This window comes from Anas acuta, chromosome 10, assembly GCF_963932015.1.
Source record: "Anas acuta chromosome 10, bAnaAcu1.1, whole genome shotgun sequence".
In the NCBI taxonomy this organism is placed as follows: domain Eukaryota; kingdom Metazoa; phylum Chordata; class Aves; order Anseriformes; family Anatidae; genus Anas; species Anas acuta.
Genome location: NC_088988.1, coordinates 3,477,297 through 3,500,615, shown reverse-complemented (window position 1 = coordinate 3,500,615; position 23,319 = coordinate 3,477,297). Strand labels below are relative to the sequence as shown.

At 37.5% G+C, this 23,319-nt stretch overlaps 1 protein-coding gene across 1 annotated transcript in view; it reads left to right on the top strand.

The window, feature by feature from the left end:
- The window catches only part of USP10 (ubiquitin specific peptidase 10), a 49,898-nt gene that overhangs the window by 11,585 nt on the left and 14,994 nt on the right, over positions 1-23,319 (top strand). The window contains exons 2-8 of the mRNA XM_068693129.1: positions 5,963-6,031; positions 9,029-9,074; positions 13,795-14,805; positions 19,286-19,377; positions 20,573-20,682; positions 21,129-21,184; positions 22,614-22,717. Coding sequence (XP_068549230.1) covers positions 5,963-6,031; positions 9,029-9,074; positions 13,795-14,805; positions 19,286-19,377; positions 20,573-20,682; positions 21,129-21,184; positions 22,614-22,717 — 1,488 coding nt within the window. The remainder of the gene's footprint in view (positions 1-5,962; positions 6,032-9,028; positions 9,075-13,794; positions 14,806-19,285; positions 19,378-20,572; positions 20,683-21,128; positions 21,185-22,613; positions 22,718-23,319) is intronic.

Here is a 23,319-nt window from a genome sequence, read left to right as displayed (position 1 = left end):
GTCAGAAATTCTATCTTTTGCTCTCCAGAGTTTTGATATGTGATCAGCTCTGACAGTTCAGCATTATCTACCCTTCTGCAGGCTGGAGTGCGCTTGCCGGGTCCTGCTGCTGGAGTCCCAAAGGGGCTGCTCTTCCCTACTGCTTCTCCTATGTTGCACGCTTACCTTGGGCTCCAGGGGAAGGCCCAAGGAAGATCTTTTCTGTATTTTGAGAGGGAGTGAAGTGTGAGTAGATGATGGTCTCAAAAGAATGCAAATTAAAAAGTATAGCAATAATGGTTATATCCTCCTGTCACTGGGCCATTGCTTTATGATCACGTGTAAGTGATAAAGATGCATCACCCTCTTCAAAGACAAAAACTTCCCCTCTTTATGCTCTAGAATTGCTTTTTTTAAAAAAAGGTGGCCAGTGGTTTTGGGCCTCTTTTTTTGTGGAACAGAAGAAAAATCTCCGCTTTGTGGGCAGCTTCCTTGGACCAGTTGCTCTTTGTGGCAGCTTCTGTTGGGTTGAAATAGAAGAACTCCAGGAAGTACCTAATTTTTAGTAACAAAAAGAAGAGAGCACATGAAGAGAAGTCATTTTGGTATTAGAAATGAGCTAGAGTTTAGGCAGATTTCTGATTATTGATCAGTGCATTGATCTTATTTAAATTGATGCAAACTAATTGTTGTGGAAGAGCACAACCAGCTCTGCTTTTGTGGATTATAATCTTCAGGAAAAACTGCTCAGATCATGTTGTGCCCCTGTGATCGCATGAGGTTGTAGGTGTCATTCGTTCATTAAATTTTTTTATGAACTCCGTGGAGGCAAGTGAAATTTCACCAACTTGTGTTTTCGTACTAGTCAATGGTCCGTTTTTTCCTGTGATCAGAAAATGAGCTTTTGAAAACTATCATCCTTTTTTTTTTTTTTTTTTTTTTTTTTTTTTTTTTTTAAATAATGGAATAAATGCCCCTCAGATTAATTCAAGCAAAATGTGTGCAAAATGCCTAACATTATGCAGCTGGAAGAATTCTGTAATAACATCCCAGAAACCCAAACTGGAAAAAAAGGGAAAGTACAGTCACGCACTCCTGGATTTTTTTTTTTTTTTTTCTTTGAGCCTGCGATTGCTCAAATGGTAGGCAGGCAGAGTTGCACTGACTCATGGGCTTAGCTGACCTACATTTACCTAGCTCTGATCTTCCTCTGGGCACTGTGTGGATTTGTTAGTGTTCTGGTTATGGGCTGCAGGCGAGTGAGAGGCCTGTGAGCGGTGCGAAGAGGTTGTTGGGTTTTCAACTGTTACAGGCTTTAATGTGCAGCCCCTCCACCCTCAAGTACAACCTTATTCCTGTAGTATTTGTCTTTAAAAATGGACTTTCCTATTTCATTAACACAGAGGACTAATTGTATTTTATTTTTGTGCAGTCTTTGTAGAGAATATATCATTTTTCAGAAGCTGGTTTGTCTAAAATATTTGTTTCTGCTGTGATACCACCATAAGGACGGACAGTGGTCTTAGTAGCTCCTGGATGTGGGAGTTTGTCTGTTTTTTATGAGCATCTAAGCATTATGTTTCATGGGATTTGAAAGTTCAGACAGTCTTGTATCAAACAAAGTAACAATCCATGTACTGGGTCTTAAGGGATTTCTGTCTCAAAAGGAGGGAAGACCTGAAGATGTAGGGAAAAACAACCTTCCTTCAACAAAAAAAGAATTGACAAATCCTGACAAAGCACAAATGAAGTAAAGGATGAGAGAGACCCTTCATGTGCCGCTGGGATACCTAATAGAAGAATATTTTCTCTACTACTGAAACCCATGTGAAATGAGTTCCTGAGGTCCATGTGAAATGAAACCCAGACACGTGGCTTTCCACTGCCGCCTCTGTCCGCATGGTTCACTTCCTTCCTCCGCTCCGGGTCATTCTGGTAGCTCCAGGAATAACCACGCTTTCTAGAAGTATCTCGATGAGCAAGATTGTACAGCTTCTGGTGTACATAAACTAGTTTGTCAGTTTGTACATGAACTAGTTTTTACTTGTCAGGCCTTCTGCTTAGATACGCTCGAAACATTCCTTGTTGCCATTAAGTAAAAAGCTGTATTTTTAACTCCTTTGTGAAAAAGCTGTTGAAGTGGGAGTATTTGCAACTTAAACTAATTTGACTGGAAGATCTGAAGCCGTTGGTTATCAGATGAAAGCCACATTAATGCATCTTGAAAGCAAAAGCTGACACTTCATTTTCCTAGCTTTCTCGTTGCACAGGTGATGCCGAGATGATGATGCATGAGCAGGGCTATTTCTACCCAATTTTCTAGGACAAGCAGCTGCGTAACGTGCTCTTCCTCCTTGTGCTCCTCTGGAGAGCGTTCATGTGGCGAGACTGGAATACAGCGGAGGTTTAATTCCAGGCAGAGGGGTAACATTTGCATTCGTTTTATAAGTGTTTAAGGAGAGCACAGCAAGAAAAGTTGGTGTGGAGAGAGCTTGCAGGTCAGGCTGTTTAATTCTTTGTCTCTTTTTCTTTTTTTGTTCAAAATGGGATAAAATCTGCTGGAATGCAGATGTATTTTGTTAATTTGTAATCAGATTGTAGAGATTTAAAAAGTTAGTTTAGTTTTCTTACCAGTTGGTGGTATTTCAAGTGACATTTAGGGGCTTTGGAGATGTTGCTCTAAAAGAGGTGTTTAACATGAGAACTCTGAGAGGCTCCTACTCGACAAAAGGAAATGTGATCCCTTACAGCACGGCAGGCTGAAAGCAAGAACCAGTGATGCCAGGCTTGCTGTGCATTTTGGAAATCCTTCCTGCTTTACCAGCTTCAGTGGGCTCATTCATTCAATACTCTTGACTTATATTATTGTAAAAAAAAAAAAAAAAAAAAAAAAATGTAAACATGAACTCTAAAAAAAAAAAAAATACATCTGTCTAGTACATGTATAATATTGTAGTCTGTCACAATTTTAAGTCCTTGAAGCAGGAGGCAAAGGTCCAGGTCTTTTGATGTCCTCTCCTCAGATAGGAAGTTCAGAGTACAGTTGTACCTGGTTCTTTGAAACCTTTTCGGGAATTCAGTAGTGTTTTTTTTTGACACTATCCAAAGCTGTATGAGAATGTTTTGAATCAGTCCCAGAACTGTAATTGCAAATTTTTGATAGGTGGAAATAAAGCAGATAAATCTGAAGTTCTGATAACATAAATTTTAATTAAAACCTGCAGCACCCATGCCATTAGCAGCTTCATGTGAAGGAGGTGCCATTTCAGATGTGCACAAACTATATTTCACGCTGCTTTGATTTTTTGTCACTTGTGTGCCAGTTGTGTCAGTGTCTGAAAGAAGAGATTTATCATCATGCCTTGTGCTGTCTTGTTTATATAGTTAAAAACCTTAGAATTAATGTCAAAAACGTCAGTTTCTGCTCCTGCGCTGTAGGGAAGGCGTTTTGCTGCGTTGCTATGTGATTACTCACATTAGCTAAAATAATGTTTGTTTTGATGCGTTTAATAACATATTGTATGTGTCTGGCAAACAGTCAAATTGGTTTACAGTTGTGAATTCCAAGCTGGAAGGGATCCATCCCTGTGTTCAAGGATTGCTATTTTGTTTTTCCATTCCCGAGGAGAGGTCTGGAAACACTGACGAGAAACTGGGAAGGTGGCAGAGAGGGATTTATTTCTCCCAAGAGTTCCACGAAGTCTCCTCCTCTAGCCCCCTGCAGAAGAGACTGTTATTTCCGAGTTGTTTTTCTAAAACAGCTACAAGTGGAAGATAGTTGAAATTTATAATACGAGCAACGTTTGCACATTGCTCTTTATCCATGGCAGAAATCAAGCTCACTGGACTTTGATTTATCTTACAGGATCCTTGAATGTACTTCTGAGTAGATGGCTGCTATGCCAAGGTACACAGGCTGGAGAGTAGCAGGAGAAATGCAATGCAAAATACCTGCTCACTGAAACAGGAGGGAGGATTGCTTCCCAGGAGCTGGAACAGAAAGCTCGTACGTAGGTTGCAGAGGTAGTTTGAGAAGGAGGGGGAGATCAGATTTGACTCTGAATTAAGCCTCTTAGGGATTATGCATCTGTAAAAGACTATGGGCAACGTTACAATAGGAAATTTTCAAAATCTGTGTTGTCCTCTCAATTTTTCTCCCCAGTCTGGTGTTGTCAGAAGACCGGACTTTCCTCCAGCCATTGTTCCTGCTTTGCTTTGTGAGTTGCTATTGACACCGACTACTAACTGTTCAGCATGCTTTCCAAGCAGATGCTCTTGTTCAGCAGCTGAAGATATTGATCAAGATTAATTTTTGAAATACACAATTGAGTGCTAAACAATATTTTTGTTTAATTATTGTTTTAAAAGGAAATTTTTGAAGTCCTTGGTGTAATTAAGCTTTAGATTTTCACTGATAGTATTTTGTAACATAGCATTTCACTGTTCAAATACCCAGTGCTTCTAAAGTGCTAGCATTCCTTTTGGTAAACTAATTTATGTAATATCACTTTGTTATTCTGTGAAAACACGGAGGGAATTTGTATGAAATTTTTATAGGAGATGGACTTACTTAATGTGCAAGAGAACAAGATCCTTTCTCATCTCAACATGACCTCTTCATCCAAATTTTTCTGTAGTATTTTAATTTTTCATACGGTAGTATTTGACTTGTAGGCTTTTTGAAGAGGCCTGAGGACCAAATGGTGATGTAAGACAAATGGTTTCCGTGTGAGGCTGGACCTGTTCCCTGTTGTAAGCATTGCCAGTGATTGTGCTCATCCTTTGCTCAAGTAATTGCGGGGCTGGAGTTGCTGTACAGTAAGAGGCTGCTGATGCCCCGATCTGTGCCCTGGAAATATCCGTGACAAGCAGCACTACCTCTGAGCAAGTCAAGCTCTTGCTGCATTAAAGCTGAGTGTAAGCAATCTGGGTCTGAAGCCCCTTTTCCTCGGAGCTTGTGTGATAAAGTCCCAACTGATTTATTATCTGTGAGTGGGACTTTGAGGTGCTGTGAATGCCGTGGAGGCACAGAGATTGATGTGGTGTCATTCCAGGCAGGCATTTGAAGGAATCATAATTCGATGTGTCTGATTTCTGGGCAGATGCGTATCTGAAAGTATTAACCTTGGAACTGAAAGAGTCTGAAGCAGCTTGTAGAAGTTTTATCAAGTGCTAGTGTACACTTCTTGTCTTCTAAATGTTATTTATAGACTGTGGGGAAATTAATGTTGATTAATGGTTAAATTGCTGTCCTGAGTGCTCAGATGCTCTTCAGCTAGTTATGACTGATGAGGGTGCTTTAGAGAAACTCTAAGTGCTGTGAAGTGCCAGCATATCAGGCCTTTTGGTTGCCAGTGTTTCATTTGCTGTAAACTAAATGCAAACTATCATCTTAATGTAATTTTTTTCTTTTTTTTTTCTGTCTGGGTAGGTACTTTTTTTATAATATAGACAGTATCTGAGAGTGCAGGAACTGATGTTGGGAAAAGACATTTCATCTTAGGTTGGTTATGCAGAACTTCAGGCATTAGGGTAACAAAACCCATCAGAGCAACTGTAATGACATAGATTATTTAGACCTTGTGTATTTTTCTGCACCTGGGCAGTTTCAGTTTGGTGGTTCTGTTGTGAAGTGTAAGTATCTGTGTTGTTTTAGAAGGTAAAACAGATCATGTCTAGGGCTTGTATGAACTGATGCAAAGCCTCACCCTACATTTGTTGGGTTAGAACTAGTCATGGGATGAGCTGGAGCGCATGCTGTGGGTAACTCTCCTGGGAATTTGAAGGAAATCCTTTGTATAGGGTTTTAGTGACTGTGATGTGGTTTGCTAATGACTCAGGAAAAGTGGAGACTGGGATGCAAACAGGTGAGATTCTGGCTTCCAACACACGGGTCATTATGATTGCCAATGTCTTTACTATGAATTTATTAATTGCATAGTATACAAATCCTTTAACAAATATTCTTCTCTTTTATTTGTAGTATATTTTTGGGGAGTTCAGCCCAGATGAATTTAATCAGTTCTTTGTGACTCCACGATGCTCTGTTGAGGTAAGATCTATTTTAAAGATTTTGTTTAGAAATAACATTTGAAAGCTACATATATTGTAATATGTTACAATAAATATGTAAAATGTTCTATTTGAAATATAAAAAAACAATTTTTATCATGCTCTTAGCTTGCTAATTTACAAACTGAAGATATTCAACCGGAGTCTTTTCGTGTATGTGGATATTAAATCCATATTTAGAAATAAGAAATGAATTATTCTTTCTTTTTCGTGCCATCTTTCAGAGCTGGAATAGCTGACATTGTAGTGACAGGATGTGGAAAAATGAGTTATCCAGCCCTATTACCTCAGCTTTGATTTGCTTTTTTTATTAGAAGTGGATATAGAGAACTTTTTCAGCAGTGTTCTTGGTTGTAAGGTGAGCTTTTAAATCTTTTGAGCCTTTTGAAGCACAGGTTTTTGTAATACGTTTTGACAGGTGGAACACTGCTAACCATCAAAGCTAGACTTAAAAGGAAGGCCGTGCATGAGGTCTGAGAAATGAGAAATTAATGTGATCTGTGGATCAATAATGAACTAATTACAATTGCAGTGAGGACCACAGAGTGGAAACAGTTGTCTAATGTGTATTTGAGTGTATAATGTACTACAGATACTGTTGCAGATTCTTACTCTCTAGTTTTTGGTAGAGAGCAAGAAACCATTCCCTGTGTAGGGAAGAGTATTGAATTGTGTCATTGTCCTAATCTCCAGACTTGAAAAATAATTTTTCCTTTAGGTCAAGTTCCATGTTTTTCCTCCAAACAATTCCGTCCTGCTTCAGTCCTCCTCCCTCTCCATAAAGGAAGCAAACACTTCAGCTGTAGCTAGGCCTAGTCTTTTGTCACATTTTACAAATCCGATGAGTGTTGTGAATGTCAATTCGTTTCCTGTAACGTAATTTTCCTGGTCTAACTAGAGTAGTGCACCTCTAGCAACAATAAAATGTGTGAAGGGGATTTGGGGGTGGGTCAGAAGTAAAAAGATAGCTTCTGCTCCCCTTCAGGGATAGCTTTGTGCCTTCTCTGGGAGATGGGAAGCAGTGCAGAATAGATCTTCAGGTAAAATACACTTCTGTTTTTATTACTGTTACTCCACCATTAAATACAGTAAGCATAATAGCATGAAGCTTGTGTTCCACTTCATGTCACCGTAAGGTCCTACAGCAGCTATTCTAACACTTGCATTGTGGAAGATGAAAATGTTGTATTTTGAATTCTTTAAAGCTATTCTTGTACAGCATATTGAAGAAACATAAACCTATAATGTAAAATGATGCGAGGCTGGTTCAAATAACTGTCTCAAGAGTACCACTTGCTGGTTAGCTGTCAAAATCAAAAATGGGTGAATGATGTTCCTTACATTTGTCCTTGATCTGGTTCAGTTCAATGTTTTAATTATCTGGATGATGAAAGAGGAGCGTTAGATTATAAAACTGCAGTGGTGTTTGACATACATTCTGTCTGGGGGCAGCGCCTGCTCTGGGAGTCCCAGCATCTGTTGCTGCTGGTGTCCTTCTGAAGCCCCTTACTTACAGGCTGAGGCAAGGGACTAATTAAATCTAAACGTTGTCTAGAATGTCTCTTTTTTTTTTATTTGGCATTTTGAACATATTCTGTCAGACATCTGTTGACTGAGATGATTCAGATGACCCAGCTGCATTAAAAAAGTCAACTCAGAAATCTCAACGTTACACATGTGCTGCTGATTAACCAGATATATAGATGACCAGTAGGTGGACTACTCTTTTCTAATTTTCTTTTTCACTTTGTATTTTATGAAGCCCATTGAATTGCAAAAATAATAAATTACTATTTTAACCACAAGCTACTGACTGTGGACTTCTAGGGCAATTTTTTTTTCTCATTTTAACTGTAAAAATATATTACCGGTGTTCAAAGTTAATTTAGATAATAGATTCTTAACATTTTGGAGTCTTTTTTCCACTGATGGATTCTGATTTTTCAACCTGGAAAGTTGATGTATTGTGGATTTTATGATATGCATTCTTATGTACTTTTTAATAATGCAATTTAAAAATACTTTTCTTGCTACCTCTGATGCACTGTTGTCTATGATGCTTTAAGAAGGCAATATTCAAATGACTGCACTTTTACACAAGTGAAGACTTCAGTGGATGTCTTTAAAATTATCGATTATTGAATTAATATTCAGAATAGTCTCATAAAACTGCACTGTACTCTTACAGCTTTATCTCCCACTGCAGAAACAGTTCAGCTGTTCTCCAGGCAGCTGCTGGAATGCTCTGAGGCAGTGGTTACCAGTTTATGGCAGGCACAAGAGGAGGCATTCAGCTGCTGGGGAAGTTTGGGCGGAGTTGATGGGGGGGATTAGAAATTGCCCACCTCTGGTTACACAGCACAAAGAGTTCTGTCAGCCACCGAGTTCATAAAATGATGCCCATGTTTTTTACTTGAGTGATTTACAATCCAGATGGTTTCTGTGTAGGTTGATTATGTTATGTTTAGGCTGACGTTCAGAAATCTTTGCTTTTGTTAAATGTGATAAACAATAGATTTTAGGTGAAATGCTTGAAGGGCAGCACTGTAGCTGAACTGAGTTGAGAGTCATAAGGTTTATATGTGAATATTGTCTGTGCAAAGCTCTGTTTTTGTCCTTTCACAGGTAATTTGGTCTGTCTTTGCTTCAGCTTTTATATAAGAGGTAGATAGATTCCTCATTTTTTAAAGTTGTGGTGAGTTATTGTTGATAAAGGAAGATCCTGATACCGGGAGGTGAATCGGTTGAGGAGTTGATGAGCCTACGATGTGTAACCAAGATAATCTTTATCTTTCAGTGATTGTTCTAATCTGCAAGGACACTTGAAGCTGCCGTGTGGGATTTGATAAATATAGAAACAAGAGTTCAAGACACACTCTTGGAAAATTAGATCTTAACAATGGGGTTATTCTTAAAGAAATCAGGTGTTTCAAATGAAATTGTTCTTAATGATTTTTTCATTTCTTTTTTCATACAGCTTCCCCCTTACAATGAAACAGTTACGTGTGGTATTAAGTCCACAGGTAAGTGTCGTCATGGTTAGAAATCAACATCCTTTTTTGAAAACATAGTTGGTGAAACTTTCCTTAGACTTGCTACAAGCTCTCTTTAAATTTATTCTTTGGAGCTCAGTCAGCAGGCCTATGTGTGTATATTTGGCAGGTTGCTTATTTAAACCCATTTATTGCATGAGATGGGTGAGACTATTTAAAAATATTGCATTGAATTTCAGCTTATTGCTGTGGATGTGCTTACTCCTCAGTTGTGTTACCACACAGTCTTAGTGTCCTGCTGAAATAGCGCAGTAGCTGTAAAAATCTGGAGGCCTGGAGCTTGCTAGAGAATTCGTACTGAAGAAGCAACTAACTCGTGTGGTGTTCAGCTGGCCCTCTTCTAAGGCCACGGACTATTTTCTGGCAGTTTTAACCTGAAGACAGCTCTGCAAGCGTTGTTCTCTCCAGTGTTCCCTTTGACACTGTTTTTGTCTGGCTCAGCTATTTTTTGGGGGATTTTTTTTTTGGTGAAATTATGACACGATGTAAGAATGTGTTACAGAGTTCCTGTTTTGAGGCTGTAACAGTCACATTTCTTCTCCATCTTAGCCCTAAACCTTACAGTTAGAAAAAGAAATCTGGCCTTACTTCATAGTTGCATAAAGCTGAAAACTAAGTAGGAGTCACCCTGAGATTATAGCTTTGTGTGGTATAAAACTTTCTCAATATTTTATGCAGCAGGTAAATTACAGTTGGTTTTTTTTTTTGGTTGTTTGTTTTTACGGTGAACCCTAGGGAAGAGCAAGGAAGCTGAGATTTACCCAGATAGAGTATATGAGAGGGATAAAAGTGACATCCAGATAGTCTTCAAAATAATCCAGCTTTCTGACAGGACATTGCTCAGTATTTAAGAGGACCAACATGCACATATTGAAGTTTAAGAACACATGATCATTATGCTTAGCAACTATAGCCTTATGTTTAAAGGTAAATAAGATAACCAGTCATAAAGGGGATAACAAATCCTATCTGAAAGCAGATGTACAGCATTCTGAAAACTGGGGAACTCTATTTTAGCTCAAGACCCTTTTTAGGACCCCGAGTAGTTTGAAGGAGGCGTTTGACGAGTTCATTGAAAGGCCCAGGCCCATGGAGTAGTGCAAGCTGTTGCTGGTGGCAGGGACATCCAGCCACATACTGTTTTGTCTAACTGTGGGTTTAAGTTCTGTTAAGACTTAGATTTCAATGTTAACAAGCCATGCAGAAAGTTGGTTTGTACAAATGTTTTTCAGATCATTCCTAGACCCTGAGAGAATCCCTCCCAGCCTTGAGATTAGGTAATGACAGCAAATTAGGCTTTGCCTGAAAAATGTCTTTAACAAGCTTGCACTGTACTGTGCATGCATATTACACTGTGATGGCTGCATAGGAAGCTGTGGAAACTAAAATGGAATGCTGTGCTTATGCAGAGTATTTGTAATTACAAGGAGACGACACCTACTGACCATGTTGTCACCCCCTAGCCTAATTTTTTCTGCTCATCTTCAGTATTTAATTTTATTACATAATTAGAAGATTTGTTAATACCTAAAAAATCATGGCTGAAGCTCTAATATTCAGAACCGTGCTCAGACTAATTAGTGCCAAGTATTCACAGCTTTGGTTATTGTACCTAGACTCTGTCCTGTGAGCATCTGTTGATGCTTGTTTCAATATGCTACCATGTTGCTCCTGACAGATGCATCTGTTTCAGTCCATTCAGGGGGTGTGCTCTGAACTAGATTGAAACAAAGTCGCCCAGAAGCAAAGCGGAATAAAAATATTATTTTTATAATAATAAAAAAAAATCAATTTTTTCAAAGAACTTGACACAATCTTAAGGCAAATGAGCTTCTGCCAGCCACCCATAAACTAACTATAGCGTAGATACTGGTGTTTATTATTTTATTCCTGCCGTAAGGTGTAAAGTTCAATTATTCAGTTGTGACATCCTAATTTGTGTTAAATGCTAGCATATCAGTTATTCTCTTGACTAGATATTATCCTACAAATTTCACATTGCACCTTCAGCTAAATTAACTTTCTACCACAGTTACAAAGGGTACGTTTTGTTTTCTGTTCCCCACTTGCCCTGAGTTGGCTCTTGTGATGGTCTAGTGTACAGTAAGCTGATTAGCTCACCAGAACAGAAGAAAATACTCCCGTGGATTATTTTTTTTGCCAGGTTAGCCTTTGGTAGCACAAGTGCTGGAAGCTTGCTGGTGAATGGAGGAGTGGGCTGGGAGGACAGACCTGAGCCCATTTGCTTTTAGCTGTGGTAGACTTAACTTGCCCATGAAAGGAAACCCCAGTCTTTATTTCAAAGCAATTACTATTTGTTGATTCTTTTCCAAACAGATTTTGGAAAAGAAACAAAAAGTTCCAGTTTATTTTGAATTGGCAGGGATTTGAAACAATTCACTCATATTGTGGCTGGAGGAATGTTACATGTTACCAGTTGCTGCTTGTGCTTTTTACTGTTTTAACAGCAGGTAAAGAACTAGCTTTCAGATCATGTGTGAACTAACAAGTTGCTACATCCTCAGATGAACTAATGAGGACTAGTTATGTTGTGGATTTGCGTCCTGTGTCCTCTAAAACCCATGGCCAGCCGTTGCAAGCAGATGAAGCTGTGGCTGGTTTTGAGCTGTGCATCCTGGCAAGGCAGCCAGCGCGTAACACTGATTCAGTAGCCAGTTACTGTTGGTGCTGAACAGAGTTAGGTGATGCCTGAGATCTCCCAGCCCTTCCCTCTTAAGTGGTATCAGGCAACATCACTCCACCTCCCTGCCTCCAGGCTGTGGATTTAAAAAGAAACTTAAGCTCTCTGTTCTGCTGGGTGATAGGTAGTGCTGATTGCAGAAGTAGCTGGTGAAAGGTGGCTTGACAGGCACAGTGTTAGGAAATCCTGGGTGTGGGGATGAGGTTGAGCAAATTTGAAATTCAGGCTCTTGTTAACGTGATTTAAAGAAAGAAGGTTTGTATGGAGAGTTTTTCTCTTTCCCTTTTAAAGTTTCTTTTAGCCTAACTGGCAGCCAGATCAAAATTGATAGAGGTCACATCTGTTTACAGCTCATTGATTAACGTATTGAGAGAAAAGCAATTAACAATTGTATTTATATTTTTATATTGTAATTTAGCATGGTTCTATTCTGAAATTGTGTGAGCTACTGGTGATGCAAGACATTATATATGATTACTTGACTGATCTTTATTAATTAATTTGGAGTATTTTGCTATTGCATGCGTCAGACCTCAACACGTTGAGTGTGTGTTATTCTTCACTTGATTTTAAACATATGCACATCTCTTTTTTTTGAAGTTAATATTTCTGCCAGCTGACTTTTCTAGAAAAGACTTGGGGAGTTCTGAAACAGTTATGTAGCAAAACTTTCTCCACTAGACTCTGTTCTTCCATAGGATTATTTCCTTTATTTTTCTTTGGGAACTTCTGCTGAATGATTTCATTGATATACCTGAAAACACACACCTGTTGACGTGTCATACATAAGTTGGTCAAAAATGTTGAAAGTTTTTGCTGTACCAGCTTATTCTATTGGAAATAGTACTCAGTGTTGTTTGGTTCTCTTGTAAAAGTTTTAGAAGTTTGAAAAGTGCTTTTTAGCACTCATCTTAGAGCAAACAGAAAATATTAAAATTAATGTATTTGACACAGTGACATCCATATCATAGGAAGACCTGCAAAACTAAATGACCTGCAAGCACTAAAATGTGAGCATACCTTTAACGTTTCTGAGACTCAGAAATTTCATTAATTTTATCTCCATTTATGAAAATGGTTGTAACTGAGATAGTCAGTGTTAGTAGTTGGAGCACATACATTATAAAACTAATTAAGTTCCATGAAATTGCAATACTTTGTGGCTGATAATTTTTAGTGATATTGATACTCTCATGCCTTCCATGAGAATATTTCTTAGCATTTCATGTCAAACTTCCAGGATAAATTTAAAAAACGTAATTCAGAAATTTCTCAGCATTGATTGTACATACGAGTTGAACTTGCATTGACTTGCATTGAGGTATGTCTGTTCCATTTCTTGTCTTGGAATCAGTCATACATATCACACTGTCAGTCATACATTCAGCTGTCATAAAAGTTACTGATGAGCCTAGAGTTCCAAAAACTAGTTGCACTGCTTCTGTACAATTTAAAATGAAAATACTTTCAGTTGTTAATGATTATGATAAATCTTTACATGCCGGAAAAAAAAAAACAAAACAAAACTACATTTTTAAGGGCTAAACTGTTAAAGTCTTGCCCTTTCTAGTTGGCTGTGTAAAAGGCTGACTTTGGAAGAAGTGTGGAGTTAAATATTGCACCATGATCTAGATGCACTTACTGAGTAATTAACTTAATGCATTACATTGCTAAAGTCATTGGGTTTTAATAGTTATTCTTAATAGGTCGATTTAACAGGTGTTCCTTGCAGGAACAGTGCAGTGGTTTTGAAAATTACATAATTAAAGAAAAAACTGTTTAAGAAGAGCTGAGAGGTATTCTGTAGTCCTCAGGAAAATGATGCTTTTAAAATGGTCATTAGGGTTGAGATAAAGAATAAGAACAACTTTCATTTGAGGGAATGTTGCTTGTTTTCTTGTGTTGCAAGAAAATACTTTTTTTACTTGACTTTTGTAGCTTTTTGATTAGATGTCATTCAATAACTCAGGTTTACTTTCTTTTGTCCAGGGGAAGAGTATCAGAGAATTGAATTTGGTGTTAATGAAGTTATTGAGACAGAGTCCTCTGTACTAAATAACACTGACTACAGTATTTCAAGCACTCTGAATCCTCAGGCTCCAGAATTCATTCTCAGTTGTGCACCTACTCAGAAAACCCCTGATGATAGCCTCAGAGAAACAAACTACAACTCCATTGACTGCCAGTTCAGCGATCCAACCCTCGCTTTGGATAGCGGTTCTAACGCTGAAAATGATGGCTTGTCTGGAGGCCTTGGGCAAAGGGAGCGCAAAAAGAAGAAAAAAAGACCCCCTGGATACTACAGCTACTTGGAAGACGGCATCGTTCCCACAGAAGCTCTTGTAAATGGCCACGCCAATTCATCGGGACTGAACAGCACGGAGGATACGGAACTGACGGGAGACATTCCCTCCCTGGCCACCCCAAGGACTTGCAACAGCCCGGACAATTCTGTGGACTTCGTTAACGAAGCTGTTTCTGATGATTCTGTTTCTAGCGCACTAGACAATACCAGGACTGCAGGGCAGCCTGAGGTATGCAGTGTTACTAATTCTGAACAGTTTTGCATCCCCTCAGAGACTGGCAGAGATAGCCCTTTAAGGACAGCTGTTGTACAGTCTTATGCTGGTACTGATACTACTGAAACTCTTGGCGTTACTAATGGACAAACACTTGAATCCTCGGGTGAGGACACAGCTGCCAATGGGGTAGAATTGCACACTGTGGAAAGCACTGACTCAGACCAAGCTAAGCCTGAGGAAGCTTCACCTACTACTGAGGCAACTGTCCCGGTTGCAGGATCAGTCCCTGTTAATCAGCCTGCAAAATCGTGGGCTAGTCTTTTTCACAATTCCAAGCCCTCTGCTTCCACATCTGTGGTCTATGTTGAGACTAAGTATACCCCTCCTGCCACATCTCCTCTGGTCCCTGAAAAACAGGTTGAAGTCAAAGAGGGGCCTGTTCCAGTTTCAGAGGATCCTGTAGCCATAAAGATTGCAGGTATAGTTAACACACACGAGTGGATGGTACAGTAGAAGGGTATTGTTTCCTTGCTTGTAAACAGGAGTGTACAGTGTTGAGAGAAGGTTCCTCTGCTAATGTTCTTAATAAGATGACTGTTAATACACAGCTGGGAAAGGTGTGATTTAAATCAGCTAGGTTTGCGTCCCCCTGAGCTGAGTAAACAGCAACAAGACATTGTCATATTGTACCAAGTGCAGTAAAAATACTGCTGCTTTGCAAGCAATATGCTTAAATGGTCTGTTTTTTTTTTTTTTAATGTACTAGTTAGATTCAACTGTATATTGTTGTAATAGGGAGAACACGTTAGAAAAGTTTGTTGTGAAAACAGTGTGTCATATTATCTGGTATTTACAATCTTGTAATGCATTCCAGAAAAGTGTTAATATTTCTGTGCCAAAGTACCTGAAATTCCTGGATGCTTGCAGGAGCTTAAGTGTAACATCTAAATATGTTCTGCTTCAGGAATTTTAATTTAGAAAATAGTACTTATATTTACTGATCTGTTGTTTTAATGGTTTGTCTTCCAAATTTTGAAGAATAATCCTTACCCATTTTAAAAGATATTATTTTATTCAGAAATAATGCTATTTCGTGCCTGTTAGCGTAATTATAAGAAACTGTCCAAAGGGTACATACAGAAAGAACGTGTGATATAGAGGCTTGCACTGTTGGTATTGTATCTCTGGTTCTAATGAGAAATACTAGGATGTGAATGACATGTTTTCCAACTGAATCTGCAAAAACATGAAAAAAATAGCCAGTTGCATTTTATGTCACTGAACAAAAATAAGTATTTTAAATTTGTGAAATAGTCCGTGTGTAAAAAGGTTTGTGCGAAATCCTGCTGACTTAAGCCAGAAGCTAATTTACAAGTACTGCAGCAGTTCGTGTGTGACAACTTCAAGTCAAAGATCATTTTCTACTCTTAACTGGAAGCTGACCTGGAGATTTCTGTTCAGGATACCCCAAAGTACATGCCTGCCTCGCATCCACATGCTTGCTCAGTAATTGTCTCGTTGCTTAAACCTGTCTGTTGAGAGGAAAGCTTATTCTATGTATTTTTCACTTGTGTCACGAACAGAGTGCTAAGGTGTGTGTGTATGTACAGATGCTGGTTTGTTTGAACCCATACCTGCAGTGTATGTTACACTCTAAACTTATGCTATCACTTGGTGATTAATTGCAACTTTAAAAACTTCTGTGGTAACAGTAAAAATAGAACTGCTTACCACAGATGAAGAAGTTACTTTGTCATGTCCAAGTTGCTTCAGCTTTAGGTTAACTTTGTACAGAAACAGTAAATGTCTACAGTATTTTGCCACCAGGTGGGAGCAGAGCTTTTATTTTGTCTCAATGTATTGAAATAGCAATATTATGTTTATGCAGCTTTCTTTTGCACCTTCACTATTAGCTTGCTTTGCAGAGGAAAAATTTGATTATAGATCTTTTCCCAGTGAATAGGAATACATCTCATTTCAGTTAATTTAGATAGGAATTACATTGCTGCAATTCCTGTTGTTCAGATGCTGCTGATTTCACTATAAAATATTTACACAAGCATTAGAATGCCATGTGATCAGTGCTTTGCTCTGTGGAAGAAGGGGATTTTAAAAAATAAAAATAAAGAAAAGAGATGGGGTACCTGTTTCCCAAACAGGACTGAGAACACTTTATTAAGTCCTTTGTTTCTACACCTACATACGAAAGGTGTTACGTAAGTATCTTGAGTTCAGCAAGCAATGTTAGCAAATCTTCTGACTTAGTGTTGGAGCTCTGAGGCCCTTCTGTATAGCTTCTGTTTAAAACAGGTGCTCAAGACATGAGCACAGGTGCCTTTTCCATGGATAAATCAGTGTTTCTTACCTTAATTTCACCAGTTGCTACACGGGGATTAATGGTTCGCAGGCACCTTGAAATTAATTTGATGCTACTTCATTCATCCACAAAGGTCTGTGGCTTCTTAGTCCTCACATTCAAATGAAACCTGCAATAGATCAGGAGGTGAGAATCAGGACCAAAAAACAAAACAGTTCTCATGTTAATCTTCATGGGGACAAAAGTCCTGAACAGTTAGCTTCAGCGAGTGGATTTACTGGCATAGCTTTTGAAGCAAGTTATGAACAATTGATGTTAATTTAGCAAAATTCGAGGAAATCTGGTAATAGAGTGGTAGAAAAGAACAGGTGCAGGGCTTGCATATTTAGAAAGGGATCACAGTACGAGTTCTTCATGTTAGCCTAATTTAAATGCTAGGATAAACATTTTAATAATTCATTTCTAAGGGATAGTACAGTTATAAATATTCTGTATCTGTCAAAAATTAACAAACTTGGTCAGGTATAACTTGCCACATTTCACAGCTAATAACTACACTGTGATGCATAACTGGATGATAGTTGATAGTCTTACCTAGGCTCAGAGTAAGCTATTCTGTAAACTCTAGGGAGTTGATAAGTGTCCTGAGTAGAGTTGAAGATGACTAAATTTGATTTCCAGTTTGTCTTAATACCAATTTATACAGCCGTAATAAGATGGAAGGTAACTGTTGTAATTCTGTTGTTGCTGACAAGGGCTTGATGAAAATGTTTTGTTCTTCTTTGAGCTTTACTTCTCTGGGAAGATGTAATAGTGCAGCAGAGGAAAGAGAAGTAAAATCTGAAGGCTAATGTTTCAACAAACATGGAAAATTAGGATTTTCTTTGTCTCAGAAAAGATTGTAGGAGCTACCCTGGCTTTAACTTCAAATACATAAAGCAGATGTGAATTCCAGTTAGTGATGTGTGTTTTAAAATAACTTCAAATCTTAAGAAACTTTCCTTATTATATGTATTTTGCTTTCTTCCAATACTCTTGTAAAACTTATTTTACTGTGTAAATGTTAGATGTGGTATGAAAAAATGGTATTGAATGTAATTACTGTAAACAAAAGCAATTCTTTGTTAAAAGAAACAAAACGTGCTGCGGTTACTTTAGACATTGTTTCCAAAGCAGTTTTATGACCACAAGAGGATGCTAAAGTCTCTAATATTTTTATTCCATATGATATGGTGTGAGGAAAAATAAAGTTAGCCTAAAAAGGTATTGGTAGGCTTTAGAAACAAGAGCCTTTAGGTTATTTTTATCCTAATTTTCAACAGTGATTAATTATGTTAACAGGAAGATTTTAAATGTGTGGACAACACATTTGAAACTTTGTGTTAACATATTCTGAAATATGTGAGCATTAATAATTCAATGACAAATACATTTTAGTCCCAGAAGGATTTTTGTCTGTACCTGCAGTAGATGCTAAAGTCTGCTGTTAGACGTTTTTGTCATCTGCCCTTTTGCATACCGGGCTCTTAATGTAACAGAGGACTGATACTTACACCTTCTGGGTTTTGGTTAGAACTGGCATTTTCAGAGGTTATAGTTGCAGAGAGGTTGGAATAAGCAAGCTGTGGATTTTTCATATTATCACCTCCTGTACTTATTGCTCTGAGCCTTGTTCTGTCACCTTACTGCACCTATTTAGACAGTTCTTCTAGTAAACAGCTCCAGCTCTTAAGTTTATGCAGTGTGTAGCGTGATGGCTTTAGAGGCCCTCACGTTCATTATAAAACCAAATAGCCCTCTTGGTAGGAAGTTGCTATGTTTATTTGTATTTTCTGTTCTGTCTTGTATGCTTCTAGTCCTTGTTTCGCAAATGTAAAACGTGCCAGACCCAATATTTTCCTTAAACAGGTTTTATTTAGGTACCTAAATAATAGGTCAGACTTCTAGGAAAAATTCCCCTGCTTGCTCTACATTTCATAGCTGTGACAGACTTCAGTTTATGGGCCACAGTTTTTACACTTGTGCCATTGCTGATAGATTTGAAAGTGTGAAAACAGTAAGCTTTATATTGTGTAAGCCACTAAGTAATCCTGTAGATTTGAAGTCTTAAAGCAGTAAATAAAATGTTCTGTTCAGAAGACTAGGTTAATATCCGCCCATCCTGTTTGCACTGAGATAATTTTGCTGTATGATAGTGTGTGTTGAAACTTGTAAACTAAGGCTGCTACATCAGCATCAGTTCTCTTCAGTGCAGGAGAGGAATTTCACAAATACTCCATAAAATTGATATCAAGGGATTACGGCTAATGGGAATTTATATCTACATATGCATCTATATCTATTTATCTAAATAAAATAGTCTTACAGTAGTAAAATAACAATTAAGAAAAATAGTTCTCAATTTTGAAACGACAGTGATTAATTTTTTTATACACCTGACCCAAATTCCAGGATGTCTTCTGCTGGAGAAATCTGTCTGATTAAAATACGAATCCTGTTTAAATGAAGTTAAAATTACTTGCTGAAGTTTCTGGGAATCTTGTTAACTCATTTGCATTATTCTCTAAAGCATTACATTCTTGTTTTGATGGCTAGCATGTGCATTTTATTGATGCTCAATTTACTGTTTCTCATTCTGCAGAAATACTGGAAAATGTAAAACTAATACATAAACCAGTGTCTTTGCAACCGCGAGGGCTGATCAACAAAGGAAACTGGTGCTACATCAATGCTGTATCCTTACCTTGGAAAAAAATAATATGCTTAAGTTAAAATGTATTCTATCTGTCTCAAAGTTTTCCTGGTTTACTCTGGTAAGTGCTACAGAAAAGTATCTTCATGTAACGTAATGCTGTGGATAAGTTGTTTAATGCTAGCATCTGGGTATTCGGGTGTCATTGAACTAAGTGTCTGAGGTTCCCTGCAGCTGGTTGCACAGTCCTGTTCAGTTTCTCTTAGCTCTGTCAAAATATTTCAGAACTGTAGTTGTCTCATGACTGGAAGGAAACCTCCTTGTAAATTCTAGTTGTGTCTACTGGTGGCTCTTTGTGCAACAACTTAAGTGTTTCTTTTGTGAAGTGCTAGTACTGCTAGTGAAAATATTAAAACATTTTAAGACCGATCGTTGCAGAACCTCATAACCTATTTCCAGGTGAGCAGTTCTGCGTTAAATAACCACTTCTGTCTTATAACTGGTTCTGCACTCATCTGATTTTCTCTATTAGCTCCCATTGTTCACTCTTAGCATGTTCCATGAGAACTTGTTACTGAATTTTTACATGGTCTAGGAATCAGGTTTATATCTCAATAGCTGTTGAGGCAGCTGCCTTTTTTATTTCTTTGCCCCTTCAGTAATGTATTACATTTCCTCTGTTCACTGTTTTCATCATGTAGTAGCAGATTGATGTTTTTAAAATATTTTTCTCCCAAGGCGTACTGTAGTTTTACTGGTTGCTCTAGACTTGCCCTTAAACCAAAGAATGTTTCCCGTCACTGTTTCGGTGATGAGGGTGAATCACCACTTTTGTCTTCTGGCTTCTTCCATTCTTCTTAGAAAATAAGCAAATGTTTCCAGGTTATCACGTGCTGACTTTCAAATAGTTAATTCTGTGAAGTCATTCCTATGAAAATAGCTTTCCTCTTCTGTTCCTAGACCAAATGCTACCTTCTTCTTCGGTTAAAGTATTTGGAATGATTAAAATGTCAGTGAAATCACTGCACGTTTCAAGATGCTGAGGTTTTTAAGCAGGACTTTTGTACATTAATAAGCTAATGTTTTAAGATAAGTCCATCCATGAGTTCCTCTATAGTTATCAGATCAGTCTACATAATAAAGAATTAAGTTTATGTATATAGTTTTAATATGATTGAATATTTGGTTAATATGCAGATTATTTTTTCTGAATATTTCCTTAATGCCACTGCGTAGACCCTGCAAGCCTTGGTTGCTTGCCCTCCAATGTATCATTTAATGAAGTCCATTCCAATGTATTCAAAATCACAGCGGCCGTGTACCTCAACACCAATGATAGACAGTTTGTAAGTAGCTTGTTTAAAAAAATAATCTGCGATCGGATTAATTTTATTAAGAAAGCTCTAAGAAATGATTGTTACTGCAACTGATAAAAGCTAGTATCTATCCAAAAGTTTCTTGTGCTTTTCTTTGATGACACTTGACTTTCATCATGAACTTTATATTTTATAATTACTTGAATTGTCAAGGAGGATACTTCCTGTTGCCTAAGTATAACTTTTAATTAGCGTTCTATGTGCAAAAATGAACTGTGAGAACTGCAAGAGCTAATCTCGCACCTCATCATGATCAGCGACGGTCTGGTTAATTTTTCTATCTGAACATTGAGACTTCTGTAGTGATAATTTAGGGCTTTTGGTTGTCTATAATGACAATGATCTAATTTTATTATTTGTCCTTTTAAGTCTTAACTTGCTGCTCATGTGTAGTTGTTCCTTCCATTCTGTTTCAGTGTTCGTTTAATGAATGAGTTCACTAATATGCCTGTACCTCCTAAAGCCAAACAAGGTGAGTGGGAGTAGAAGGAGAAAAGTCTTTTAAAAGCATAATAAGAAAGCTTTGGGGTAAGGATCTACATTGCGATGTATATAAGATATGTGAATAGTGGTGTTTGATCCCTTCTGTTGGTCTTCAGATTTCAGGGTTTCTTGGTATCTTTAAAAGTTCGCAGTTACTTTTCTGTCAGTGTCATGGTTTTCCTTATTGGTGTTTTGTATCAAGAAGTCATACATGTTGGACCTTACATACTTTATTCCATTTTGTAGATCAAATGTACAAATGCAATAAGTATATATATATATATTATAAAGGTTAGCTTAATTGTTAAGATGTCTTCCTGGTAACATCCCCATCCTAACAAATCATTTGGTATTCACTGTGTCCTTCCTTAGATACTTCCAGCTGTTTGGTTTATCAGCTTGCTCAATTCTGTAATTCTGTGCTGTTTCTTTTTTTTTCCTTAAATACATTGCACATACATTACTTCATAACAAGACAGGGCCATAACAAGTCTCTTTAGCAGTTAGAGCTTCCCTGCAGGAATGTGATCATGGCTTTTAATTCCTCGCCATCCTGTGCGCTATCGCAGTGTTAAAACTTTGCATGATTCTTGATAATATGTGTTTAGGATCAATGACGTAGTGGGGAATAGAACATTTTTCAGTGTAAGTAAACTGTCGTACAGGTTTCATTGTTCAATCTCTAAACCAAATCTGTTATATTACAAATAGAAATTACAAATTAGAAATAAAAATCAGTTTCAGGAATGTGTTTATGTAACATTATAAGAAAATACCACTAGGCCTTGATTGTTCCAGTGATTTCTAAGCAGTTCAGACATTTCTGTGGTTTGCTGCTTTTAAGTTTTGTTTCTGTAAAACAAATCTTACTGCCTTATGCAACTTACTTTACTTCTAGGTCATTTTCATTGTGTTGTAGTTTTCAAGTTATATTTTATGAGGCCTTCTTTGTATCACCTTTAAGTTGAATGCTGTGTCAATATGTTTCGGGGGTGTCTGTTTTTTTTTTTCCCCTCCTTCCTTGCAGGAAGGAAAAGTGATCCATTACAAATACTTCCCTAAAACAAAAGTATTACAAAAATTTAAATGGAAGCAGATTTTTTTTTTCTTGTGGTGGTTATGGATATTCTTGTTAATTTTTGTAGTGTTGGGTGTAAAAAGAGGGTAATAACATTTTCCAGACCATCTGTAAGTAAATGTGGAATCATGTAAGATGTCTCTTGGAAAAAGGTTATGGATGTGAGAATTGTATCTTAATGATTCTGAGCTCCAGTTACTTGGCTGAAACTGTAATAAAACTGTTAATGAAACTGAATTTTGGATTCCAAAATCTAGTGATGTATAAAATGATTATGAAGTTATAATGTAGAAAAACTTCTGTATGGTGTTACTTATATATACCTCTCTTTGTCTTGTAGCTTTAGGCGAAAAAATTGTGAGAGACATCCGACCAGGAGCTGCCTTTGAACCTACATATATTTATAGACTTTTGACAGTTATCAAGTCAAGTCTGTCAGAAAAGGTGTGGCTTACAAGTCTCTTATTTCCGTAATTGCATCACAGGAGAGTCACTGTACTTAAAACAATGTAAACGCCATACATACATCAGTTTCTGTGCCTAAATATCACCAAAATCAGCTACTTGGTAGTTAGTTATAATTAAACTAGACTTAAATGGTAGGAAGATGTTCATAAAAAGTTTAACAGTTTGGTGTGTCAGAATAATGAAAAAATTGGAACGGAAAAACTTCTCGTTCTAAAGGGAAGGTACTGTGTTGATTCGTATTTAAGAAATAATCAGTTAATCATTTCTGCTTGGGATTCAGCATGGAATGATGGAAGTTCCAGTGAGACATAAAAATACCATTTCAGGTTTAGTTTCAATTTGAATAAATGATAATCGTTCAAGCCATCTTTTGATTTGGACTTTAACTGCAATTTTTGGTCTTATTTCTAAAGGAAATTGCAAAAAATATTATAAACTAGCACGTTAAATTAAATACGTATCAAAAAGAGTGGAAAAAATGCTTGTATGTAGGTGGAACTTATGTATGTACTCGCTGTCATGGGAGGTTATCAATTCACTTGTTGGTTCTTTTTGAAATAAAAATGGGGGACTGTTAC